Source organism: Salvelinus fontinalis, chromosome 3, assembly GCF_029448725.1.
Source record: "Salvelinus fontinalis isolate EN_2023a chromosome 3, ASM2944872v1, whole genome shotgun sequence".
Lineage (NCBI taxonomy): Eukaryota > Metazoa > Chordata > Actinopteri > Salmoniformes > Salmonidae > Salvelinus > Salvelinus fontinalis.
Genome location: NC_074667.1, coordinates 59,761,748 through 59,773,677, shown reverse-complemented (window position 1 = coordinate 59,773,677; position 11,930 = coordinate 59,761,748). Strand labels below are relative to the sequence as shown.

Sequence of the window (11,930 nt, the reverse complement as noted above, 5' to 3'; positions counted from 1 at the left end):
AGGCGTTATTTTACTTTCAGGAAACTCGGTGGCGAAAAAACAAGAAGGCGGTTGGTAGTCTCGCTATCTGTGTTACACGGAAGATTCGTGGCTAAATCAACGGTTGCTTGTCTTGTGACTTGTGCTGAACTTGAGCGACAGAAATGGAGGAGACCGGGGAAGTTGGTGGCGCCAGTGCGTACGGAGCTTCGCTCGCAGGCGGTAGCTTCGACTTTCTGAAGTTTGCTAAACAACCGCACACTATCGTGCGCTTCTTGAGTTGGGTGAGTTTGACAAGGCAAGGAACACAGAGAGTAATAACTTTAATTACTTATTGACTAAAATGTTTCAAGGAAGTTGAGCACAGAGGATTAACGTTAACACATTGTCTAAGTAACGTTACCTGTCACTTTGTCTTTGTATAATTTCAAACGCAACTGAGCGAACTATGCCGTTTGTGTTAATTGTTGATCTGATCATCCCGAATATATATTTTTACCACAGACAGCCCTTTAATTGCTTATTAGCCAATGTGTTATTGTCGACTCGTATTCCTCTTGATAGATGTATAATGTTACAGCTGATGTCACGACACTGCAAAGTACAGCTGCGGACGTGCGACTGTTGCCAACCGTATTGACAACAACAATCAGGATACTATTGAAGCGATAATGGGTGGGGGCGGGAGTCATTTCCAATTCATTGCATTTTTGTCATGATAAATTGATTCGGCCTAGCTATATGCCTAGGCTACACTTCCAACTAGGCTTACATGGAGCTTCATTGTGTAATATCATGCATATGGACTGACAATGTATTGAAGATGTTACCAACACACCCACACAGACCGAGGGGAACTAACCCCCATGTGATGCCTGTGGCAGCAGCTGCTGCTGTTGTTTAGAAACACGACGCAGAAGTATATATGAGATTTAAAGGATTCACACAGCTTGAACTAGGCTAGCTGAAGTGAAACTTAGTGAACATTGTTTCCATTGTCTGATACAGGTGAGGTTATAGGACAAAGGAAGTAATGGGACAACAGCCTAAAGTAGCCTAAACACATAGACACGTCTGCCTTCTGAGATACCAGGGCCTGTTTGTCCAATAATGACAATCACGCACACAAATTAAACTCTAAGAAAAGTCGTTTTCCCTCGACATTAGGCCTATTCTTTGAAATAGCAAAATACGTGTCATATAAAAGTGAGTGGTAGCAGCACACACTGCCAGCCCATTTTGGTTGGTCAACAGCCATGTTGTAATGTCATGTTGATCCACCAGAAGGCAGCGAGAGGGACTTTCCAAAGAGGAAGAGAGAGAGAGAGGCCCAGTCAGTCTGTGGTCTGATATGACTAGTGGTAGAGATTGTAATTTTAGGGATCTTCCTGGTTTGATTGGTCCATTAGGTTTGAGGAACTCCAAAAAATGTTGTGTGGCTGTGTGTTGCATGTGCGCGCATCGACATCTACTTTTCAGATGCCCCTAGGCCCTGTTCAATAATATCTGACCAAGACCAGATGCCCCTAGGCCCTGTTCAATAATATCTGACCAAGACCAGATGCCCCTAGGCCCTGTTCAATAATATCTGACCAAGACCAGATGCCCCTAGGCCCTGTTCAATAATATCTGACCAAGACCAGATGCCCCTAGGCCCTGTTAAATAATATCTGACCAAGACCAGATGCCCCTAGGCCCTGTTCAATAATATCTGACCAAGACCAGATGCCCCTAGGCCCTGTTAAATAATATCTGACCAAGACCAGATGCCCCTAGGCCCTGTTCAATAATATCTGACCAAGACCAGATGCCCCTAGGCCCTGTTCAATAATATCTGACCAAGACCAGATGCCCCTAGGCCCTGTTCAATAATATCTGACCAAGACCAGATGCCCCTAGGCCCTGTTAAATAATATCTGACCAAGACCAGATGCCCCTAGGCCCTGTTCAATAATATCTGACCAAGACCAGATGCCCCTAGGCCCTGTTAAATAATATCTGACCAAGACCAGATGCCCCTAGGCCCTGTTAAATAATATCTGACCAAGACCAGATGCCCCTAGGCCCTGTTAAATAATATCTGACCAAGACCAGATGCCCCTAGGCCCTGTTCAATAATATCTGACCAAGACCAGATGCCCCTAGGCCCTGTTCAATAATATCTGACCAAGACCAGATGCCCCTAGGCCCTGTTCAATAATATCTGACCAAGACCAGATGCCCCTAGGCCCTGTTCAATAATATCTGACCAAGACCAGATGCCCCTAGGCCCTGTTCAATAATATCTGACCAAGACCAGATGCCCCTAGGCCCTGTTCAGTAATATCTGACCAAGACCAGATGCCCCTAGGCCCTGTTCAGTAATATCTGACCAAGACCAGATGCCCCTAGGCCCTGTTCAGTAATATCTAACCTCAGGTCTTGTAGCTAGCTACATACCACCAAGATGTCTGTTGCTCAAACAGTCTCCTCCATACAGAGACATACACTTAACAGATAACACTAGAGCCACACAGTGTAAATTGTCAGTCTAGTTGGTCTATAAGCTTGAGCAGTGTAGCGTACCAACATGTAAACAGTGTAACACAGTAGGGTCTGTGACTCAAATGGCATCCTATTACCTATATAGTGCACTACTTTTGATCAGGGCCCATGGAGCTCTGGTCAAAAGAAGTGCCCTATGTAGTGGATAGGTAGCCATTTGGGACACTACCTAGGTCTGGACAGAATGTGCTGTCTGTCGACACAACCACTTCTCCTCCCTGCTCCCTAACGGTGGGAGCAGAAAGGGGCAGATGGGAGGTAACCCCATCTAGCCCCCCTCCCTCCAGTGCTCTCTCTAGCAGTGTCTTCCAAGGACCCTCTCATATCCAGCGGAACACACACTCGTCATTGCATAGACACACACACACACACACACACACACACACACACACACACACACACACACACACACACACACACACACACACACACACACACACACACACACACACACACACACACACACACCATTGTTGTATGACATGGCGTAAGGAAATAACATGTGGGTTATCATCTGTTGGTGCTCTCTCACACTGTTTCCTTTGTTTCTGTCTCTCTTCCATCACTCTTCCTTTCCCTCAGTCAGCAGACTCTCTCTCTGCTGTTGTTGAATTCTCTCTCTCTTCCCTCAGTCAGCATTCTCTCTCTGCTGTTGTTGAATTCTCTCTCTTCCCTCAGTCAGCATTCTCTCTCTGCTGTTGTTGAATTCTCTCTCTTCCCTCAGTCAGCATTCTCTCTCTGCTGTTGTTGAATTCTCTCTCTTCCCTCAGTCAGCAGACTCTCTCTCTGCTGTTGTTGAATTCTCTCTCTTCCCTCAGTCAGCAGACTCTCTCTGCTGCTGTTGAATTCTCTCTCTTCCCTCAGTCAGTAGACTCTCTCTCTGCTGTTGTTGAATTCTCTCTCTTCCCTCAGTCAGCAGACTCTCTCTCTGCTGTTGTTGAATTCTCTCTCTTCCCTCAGTCAGCAGACTCTCTCTCTGCTGTTGTTGAATTCTCTCTCTTCCCTCAGTCAGCATTCTCTCTCTGCTGTTGTTGAATTCTCTCTCTTCCCTCAGTCAGCATTCTCTCTCTGCTGTTGTTGAATTCTCTCTCTTCCCTCAGTCAGCAGACTCTCTCTCTGCTGTTGTTGAATTCTCTCTCTTCCCTCAGTCAGCAGACTCTCTCTGCTGCTGTTGAATTCTCTCTCTTCCCTCAGTCAGTAGACTCTCTCTCTGCTGTTGTTGAATTCTCTCTCTTCCCTCAGTCAGCAGACTCTCTCTCTGCTGTTGTTGAATTCTCTCTCTTCCCTCAGTCAGCAGACTCTCTCTCTGCTGTTGTTGAATTCTCTCTCTTCCCTCAGTCAGCATTCTCTCTCTGCTGTTGTTGAATTATCTCTCTTCCCTCAGTCAGCAGACTCTCTCTCTGCTGTTGTTGAATTATCTCTCTTCCCTCAGTCAGCAGACTCTCTCTGCTTTTGTTGAATTCTCTCTCTCTTCCCTCAGTCAGCATTCTCTCTCTCTGCTGTTGTTGAATTCTCTCTCTCTTCCCTCAGTCAGCAGACTCTCTCTGCTGTTGTTGAATTCTCTCTCTCTTCCCTCAGTCAGCAGACTCTCTGCTGTTGTTGAATTCTCTCTCTCTTCCCTCAGTCAGCAGACTCTCTCTGCTGTTGTTGAATTCTCTCTCTCTTCCCTCAGTCAGCAGACTCTCTCTGCTGTTGTTGAATTATTTCTGTCTCTCTGGCTTTGATCTCTGTTTCTCTCACTTTTCAGTTCTCTCTTTTTGGAACTCCCCAGTAACTATCTGTACCATTCTCTCCCGTTGTCTTTCTTTCACTGGAAAGAAAAACTATTTTGTCTCTCTCTTTTCCATCGCATTCTCAAAGGAAACACACATTTCTCTCTCTCTCTCTCTCTCTCTCTGTCTCACTAATACTTGAAGAGGGAATTGTTGGCATCTCTGGTCACAAGTATGTCAGTGCTGCTGGGTCACATGACGGTGGTGGACCAGTAACAAGACAGAGACTGGAACTGAACTGACTACAGAGGCCTGGGTCCGGTTCATTAGGCACCAAATGGAGAGAGAAACTAGACTAAAACAGGGAGGGACTTCCTGGACTTGTCCAATAAGAAGTGTTCATTTTTGTTTTCAGTTGTAAAAGGTTTTCTGTTGTCCTAATGAACACGCCCCTGGTGTTGGCATCAGGCCCTAGTTTTTCTGTTTTCACAGTCGTTGGAATAGAAAAAGGGAGAGCATAAGTGGATGGCGTCGCCTGTTAGAATATCTTCCAGAAGACCTCTCATTGTATGTTTCTACTGGCCCCATCGTTGATAGATGACTGGATGGAGAAATAAGGCCCCGTCGTTAATAGATGACTGGACGGAGAAATAAGGCCCCGTCGTTGATAGATGACTGGATGGAGAAATAAGGCCCCGTCGTTAATAGATGACTGGATGGAGAAATAAGGCCCTGTCGTTGATAGATGACTGGATGGAGAAATAAGGCCCCGTCGTTAATAGATGACTGGACGGAGAAATAAGGCCCCGTCGTTGATAGATGACTGGATGGAGAAATAAGGCCCCGTCGTTGATAGATGGCTGGATGGAGAAACAAGGCCCCGTCGTTGAGGGATGGAGAAACAAGGCCCCGTCGTTGAGGGATGGAGAAACAAGGCCCCGTCGTTGAGGGATGGCTGGATGGAGAAACAAGGCCCCGTCGTTGAGGGATGGAGAAACAAGGCCCCGTCGTTGAGGGATGGAGAAACAAGGCCCCGTCGTTGAGGGATGGAGAAACAAGGCCCCGTCGTTGAGGGATGGAGAAACAAGGCCCCGTCGTTGAGGGATGGAGAAACAAGGCCCCGTCGTTGAGGGATGGAGAAACAAGGCCCCGTCGTTGAGGGATGGAGAAACAAGGCCCCGTCGTTGAGGGATGGAGAAACAAGGCCCCGTCGTTGAGGGATGGAGAAATAAGGCCCCGTCGTTGATAGACGACTAGATGGATAAATAAACATGCAGATCACAGTCAAAACAGTCAAATTGAAACGTTCCTCTCTTCCCCTTCTTAGATTTTTTCCATCGTGGTCTTCTCCTGCATCACGGCGGAGGGATTTGTCAACAATCCGCACAGCCCCTACGCGCATTGCGTCTTCAACCAGAATGACTCGGCGTGTCACTACGCTGTGGGCATCGGTATCATAGGTAAGTAGTCTAGTGGTTCTGGGTTACAGGTTCTAATCCCAGGGCTGACTGAGAAAATGGTGTTGGGTGAAGTTGCCCCAATGCGGATCTTGGGACAGTTAAGCATTTCCCCCACTAATAGTTAGGATTGGGGAGGGGAAGCTGATCCTAGATCTGTACCTAGGGGAAACCACCCTTGAGTGGGAAAAATCTGGTCGGGGCCGGGCAGCAAACAGGATCAGAGATGGCATCTCCCGCCGTTGTGCCCTGGGTTCAGATAACAGAAAAATAATTGTTTGTGTCTCTGTGACAATCGACAATAGAAGGTATCTCTTTATGCAGAGCTATGGTGTAGTGGTAACATCTCATAAAACGACTCCCCTCAGGAGACTGGGGTTGATTCCTTGTCTCATAATACGACTCCCCGCAGGAGACTGGGGTTGATTCCTTGTCTCATAATACGACTCCCCGCAGGAGACGGGTTGATTCCTTGTCTCATAATACGACTCCCCGCAGGAGACGGGTTGATTCCTTGTCTCATAATACGACTCCCCTCAGGAGACTGGGGTTGATTCCTTGTCTCATAATACGACTCCCCGCAGGAGACTGGGGTTGATTCCTTGGCTCATAATACGACTCCCCGCAGGAGACTGGGGTTGATTCCTTGGCTCATAATACGACTCCCCGCAGGAGACTGGGGTTGATTCCTTGGCTCATAATACGACTCCCCGCAGGAGACTGGGGTTCAGTCTTTGTCTCATAGTACGACTCCCTGCAGGAGACGGGTTGATTCCTTGTCTCATAATACGACTCCCGCAGGAGACTGGGGTTCAGTCTTTGTCTCATAATACGACTCCCCGCAGGAGACTGGGGTTCAAACCCTGCGTCCTTCTTACTGTTTCTCCAACTTGCCTGACTCCCCACCTCATTTCCTTACAGTCTCAATAAAGTGTTAAAATATATATATTTATAAAGTATCTCTTTATTTCTCTAGCCTTCCTGGCCTGTTTTTTCTTTCTCTTATTGGACGCCTACATGCCGCTGATGAGCAACGCAAAGGAGAGGAAGTACGCTGTCATGGCCGACCTGGGATTCTCAGGTGAGGAGGGGGTAAGGGGAGGTGTGTGTGAACCTAGGGTTGTGGTGTGAGGAAAGAGCTTCCAGGCACCTGGGTCTTGTTCATCATAGCACCACATGGAAGAAAACGGACTGAAACGGGGAGGGACTGCCTGGAACGTACAATAAGAAACGCTTATATATATTTTTTCATTGATTAAAGGTTTCATAACATTTTCAGTTGTGTTCCCTAATGAACGTGACCCTGTAGGTAGTTGTAGTGTAAATAAGTATATTCCTTGTTTCTTGTCTGTTTGTATCAGGTGTGTGGACGTTCCTGTGGTTCGTGTGTTTCTGCCTCCTGGCTAGCCAATGGAGTCGTACGCTTGATGTCAGTGGATTCCCCCAGGACGCCGCCCGCGCCACCATCGCCTTCTCTTTCTTCTCTATTGCCACCTGGGTGAGGAGGACTGTCACTACAGCTACAGCTGCCTCACCTTTACTACAGCTACAGCTGCCTTACTGCCTCTCCTTTACTACAGCTACAGCTGCCTCTCCTTTACTACAGCTACAGCTGCCTCTCCTTTACTACAGCTACAGCTGCCTCTCCTTTACTACAGCTACAGCTGCCTCTCCTTTACTACAGCTACAGCTGCCTCTCCTTTACTACAGCTACAGCTGCCTTACTGCCTCTCCTTTACTACAGCTGCCTTACTGCCTCTCCTTTACTACAGCTACAGCTGCCTCTCCTTTACTACAGCTACAGCTGCCTCTCCTTTACTACAGCTACAGCTGCCTCTCCTTTACTACAGCTACAGCTGCCTCTCCTTTACTACAGCTACAGCTGCCTTACTGCCTCTCCTTTACTACAGCTACAGCTGCCTTACTGCCTCTCCTTTACTACAGCTACAGCCGCCTTACTGCCTCTCCTTTACTACAGCTACACTATGGCCTGGTCATACCTTCACCACACTGACTGACTTATTATTTCATGAATTGATTTATTAATTGACCCCTCTTTGTGTCTACAACAGGGAATCCTAACCTACTTCGCTTTGGGGAGATATCGCCGTGGTGTTGCCGATGTCACCCAGAGCATCTACGCTGAGCCTCCGCCGGAGCAGCACACCCCTTACCCTCCGACCTACGCCCCCTCGGCCTACACCCCCACCACCTACTCCCCGTACCCTTCCAGCGCGCCAGACGACTTCCAACAACCCCCCTTCACCCCCAGCACCATCACCACCACCCAACCCCAGGGGGACTACCAACCCCCCAACTACTGAGGGGCTCCGCGGTGAAGTTTCCCCTAGGTGCAGATCTAGGATCAGCTTCACTTCCCCCATTCCTAACCTTAACCATTAGTGGGGGAAATGCAAGATCTGACCCAAGATCAGTGTCTAGGCCAAGGGGCAATTTCACCGAACTATTACTGGGATAGAATTATGGAGAAAGGAAGAGTGGAAGCTCCTTATCACCAGACCTGGGTTCAAATACTATTTGAAATATTTGTTTTGCTTTTGTCTGTCTGGAGTGCAAGGTGGGTGGAGTTTGCACTCTGTCAACTTTTACATTGGTTTAATTTGCAACAGGGAAACTGGATGAAAGCACAGACCGATAATGGTTTTAAATAGTGTTTGAACACAGGTCTGCTTACTACTAATTCAGTGGATGATGTGGTTAAAGGGAGACTTCTACCCTGAGACAGGGGTGCAGCTGAGGGGCAGGGGCAAAAGTCAGAGCCTGGTCACGTGACACGGGAGACTGGAGGTCACATGATTTGGGATATGCGAAAAACGGCCGATGAGAGCTCTCGTGGGAGGGGCAAGTGCTTGCTTTAGCTAATCAGTGTGCTTGTCTCCCCCTCTCTGTTCAGAACTCTAGTCCCCTGCTTCTGTGTTCCAGAAGGAAGGAGAATGTGTATCTGTCAGAGGAGGCTGGTGGGGGGAAGCTATAGGAAGACCTGCTCATTGTAATGGCTGGAATGGAATAAATGGAACGGTATCAAATATGGAAACCACATGTTTGACTCGGTTCCATTTATTTCATTCCAGCCGTTAGTGAGCCGGTCCTCCTATAGCTTCCTCCCACCAGCCTCCTCTGGTGTCTGTACATACTAGATATTCATAGTTGAACCGCCAATTCTTTGAATGGCTGTAGTGTGTTTTTTAAAAACATTTTATCTTTTTGTTTTCAATTTAGCACAATTATCTTGATGACACGCAAGCACAGTGTTTTATTCAATGTCAAAAAAGTGTGTTTATTTAATTGACCAGTGTATCGTGAGACTACTGAATTCTACAGCATAAGCCAAATGCCCAAGAAAGCCTTATTATTAATGTCCTATGTATAAACTGCTGGGCTTTTGTCCCACTTCAGGAGCCGTAGACAGACTTTTGTTGTCCCAAATGGCACCCAATTCCCTTTATAGTGCACTACTTTTGATCAAGACCCATAAGGCTCTGGTCAAAAGTAGTGCACTATATATAGGGTGTCATTTAGGATACACATACAAGTCCTTTTTCATAACTCTTAAATCCTGTCTATCTGATAACAGTCAAGGTAAAGCCATAAAAAGCCTAAAGAAAAAAACACATTAAAGCGCTCATTAAATCACACGTTGAAAACACAAGGCTTGTTTGCTCAACTGATCTGTGTAATATGCATGTTCCTATCTAGTCATTATGTATTGAGTTTTCAGTCATCTTTTATATGTCTACTGTCCACAAAAACTATAGCAACTGGAGGGGTTGAAACCCGGCTGTAACCAGGAGATAAATTTGAGTCCCAATTCTCCAATCTTCTCCCAAAGTGTGCACTGCACTGGCCTACTTTTTCCCCTGTGGCTTTGACAATGGTGGAAACTCCCTCCAGCCAATCCTTACACCAGTGCTTTTAGAACCATGTGCACTGGAAAAGGGTGGAGAATCGGAACATAAGTCTTCCACTGCCGCTACATAAAGCCATCTATGGTTTGTATTACTTTGTGGGTTTCCTATCAGTCTTTCTGAGTCTGAGACCACTCCCTGCTTTGTACTACTAAAGGTAAAAGTATAGTAATTCATGAATAAATCCTCTTACTGCCAAGACTGACTTCAGGAACCTCAGTGCAGCAGCTGGGTCATGTTCATTAGGCACCAAATGGAAGAGAAACCGGCTACATATGAACATTAACAAACACACAATTACCAAACTTCAGAAGCTATTTTAAATACATTTTCTTGGTCCTAGTGTCATTAGATGTTCAGAGAACATTGAGGGGAGTTCCTGCTTTCAAAACAAGTAAAACAGTTGGAAGGTTTTCATCGGGCAAATGCTTAGTTTGTTTTTCCATTGCAAAAAGTTTTGCTGTGGTGTGCACTAATGAACACGATCAAGAGCTGTGGCTGTATAGCTCCGGTCCACCAAGGTCCAAGTGTGCTTTGGCACTTCATAGATTACTACTTCAAATCATCTGACTGACTTTAAATGTAAATCATACAGGACTAACTTAAGCACTTGATAACAATACAATACTTGGGATTTCATCAATTGCTTCTTTAAAGTGGCAGTCTGCAGATACATTTTTGGTTGTATTAATGATATGTACCAATTGATTCTTGAAGAATAGAACTTTATAAATGCCTCATGAGGTTAGTTCAATTGCTGTACCCCATCATTTACTCCCATGTTTGTGAACAAAGTAAATGTAAACAAACACTATTTAGCCTCAAGATGGTTAACTATAATTCTGATATCATGGATGGTCAGTCCTCGTATACATAACTCTATGAGTTTCAGCCCTATCCCTCAGCTTTTTACTGAAACGGGTGGAGAGACGATTTGTTATTGTTTCAACTGCTGATTGGCGTTTTAAAGGACAAGACTGAAAACAGTAGAATCCATTGAAGAATGGCTTCTATGGACATGTTATGCACTTCTCCTTAACAAGAACCCTGGTATACTTTGTTGACGGTGCCTTAGACGTACTGTATGTAATGTTGACACCATGGTGACCTTGAGTCCACCATAGACAAGCATAGATGTACATATTCACATATAGATGTGTGTAGGTAAATATAGACACACACATAGATAAGTTGTATATAAACACATCATAGGAGTCCACTTGGCCAAAGGGAAGACCTCACTGACTGTGTCCAAAATGGCACCCTATTCCCTATATAGAGCACTACACTGTACGGGCCCTAGTCTAACGTTGTGCACTACATAGGGATTAGGGTGCCATTTGGGACACAGTGGTGTATTTATTAAATATGAGTGATGCTACTTTGCAAGGCTAGTAGTGGAAACATTTTGGGAGGGTAGAAACGCTCCCTCTATTTATATGTATACAGGACAGTGGAGGCTGCTGAGGGGAGGACGGCTCATAATAATGGCTGGAATGGAGTGAATGGAATGGTATCAGACACGTGGTTGTCTTATGTTTGATACCATTCCAGACGTTATTATGAGCCGTCCTCCCCTCAACAGCCTCCACTGATAGTGTCACCAACCGTTTCAACTTTCCCACTAGTGCCTGTGTGAAGTGTCCTTCCTACAGAAGGCTCAAACGCGGTGGTGTGTATATACACTCTATTTGCCCAATCAACCTCCTCAAACTGTCCATATATTTACATTATAAAACCTTGAACACAATCATTTGAAGCCACGATGACACGCACTTGAGCAGAAACTGAAGGGCATATTCAGAATTATCAAACTGTTGCCTTGTGTTCATACATGTCAGGAGATGTGTGATGTTGCAATTTGTTGTTTGCAATCCTGAACATACCCCCTAGATGTCCAGCTTGGCCTAGTGGGGCGGCGTCTACACAGGCAGCCCAATTCTGATCTTTTGACCAGTGAGATCAGATCTTTTGCCCATAATTGGGCAAAAGATCAGAATTTGGCTGCCTGTGTAAATGCAGCCTTACTGTTCAAATGAAACCTCACCAGTTAGCAACCTTTGTATCTATGATTGATAGCCAAGAGTTCTGTAAGTATGTGATTTGTAGTTTAGTATTGGGACTGAGTTAATTGATTGCATTTTGTTTTCTGTAGTTGTAGGGATGATGTGTATATTTCACTTTTTGTCCATTGTGTTATCGTGTTAGATAACCAATGATGTATATGATTTTGATTTACCTCTTGATCACCACAGATCTAAATGAAAGTGTAGATGAGTTTATTTCTCACTTATTTTACATTTATGAAGGTA

At 45.7% G+C, this 11,930-nt stretch overlaps 1 protein-coding gene across 1 annotated transcript; it reads left to right on the top strand.

The window, feature by feature from the left end:
• The first annotated feature begins 7 nt into the window (after positions 1-7).
• On the top strand, positions 8-9,817 carry LOC129851239 (synaptogyrin-2-like). The gene is made up of 5 exons (XM_055917650.1): positions 8-263; positions 5,563-5,695; positions 6,669-6,773; positions 7,054-7,190; positions 7,765-9,817. The coding sequence occupies exons 1-5, from the start codon at positions 144-146 to the stop codon at positions 8,014-8,016; spliced, it is 747 nt and encodes a 248-aa protein (XP_055773625.1). The 5' UTR covers positions 8-143; the 3' UTR covers positions 8,017-9,817.
• The last annotated feature ends 2,113 nt before the right edge of the window (positions 9,818-11,930 follow it).

Excerpts from the sequence above, each read along its gene's own strand:
- LOC129851239 (XM_055917650.1), top strand. The coding sequence starts at position 144 with ATGGAGGAGACCGGGGAAGTTGGTGGCGCCAGTGCGTACGGAGCTTCG. Across the intron at positions 5,696-6,668 it reads TGTGGGCATCGGTATCATAG|CCTTCCTGGCCTGTTTTTTC; the intron begins GTAAGTAGTCTA and ends TTATTTCTCTAG. Across the intron at positions 6,774-7,053 it reads GGCCGACCTGGGATTCTCAG|GTGTGTGGACGTTCCTGTGG; the intron begins GTGAGGAGGGGG and ends TGTTTGTATCAG.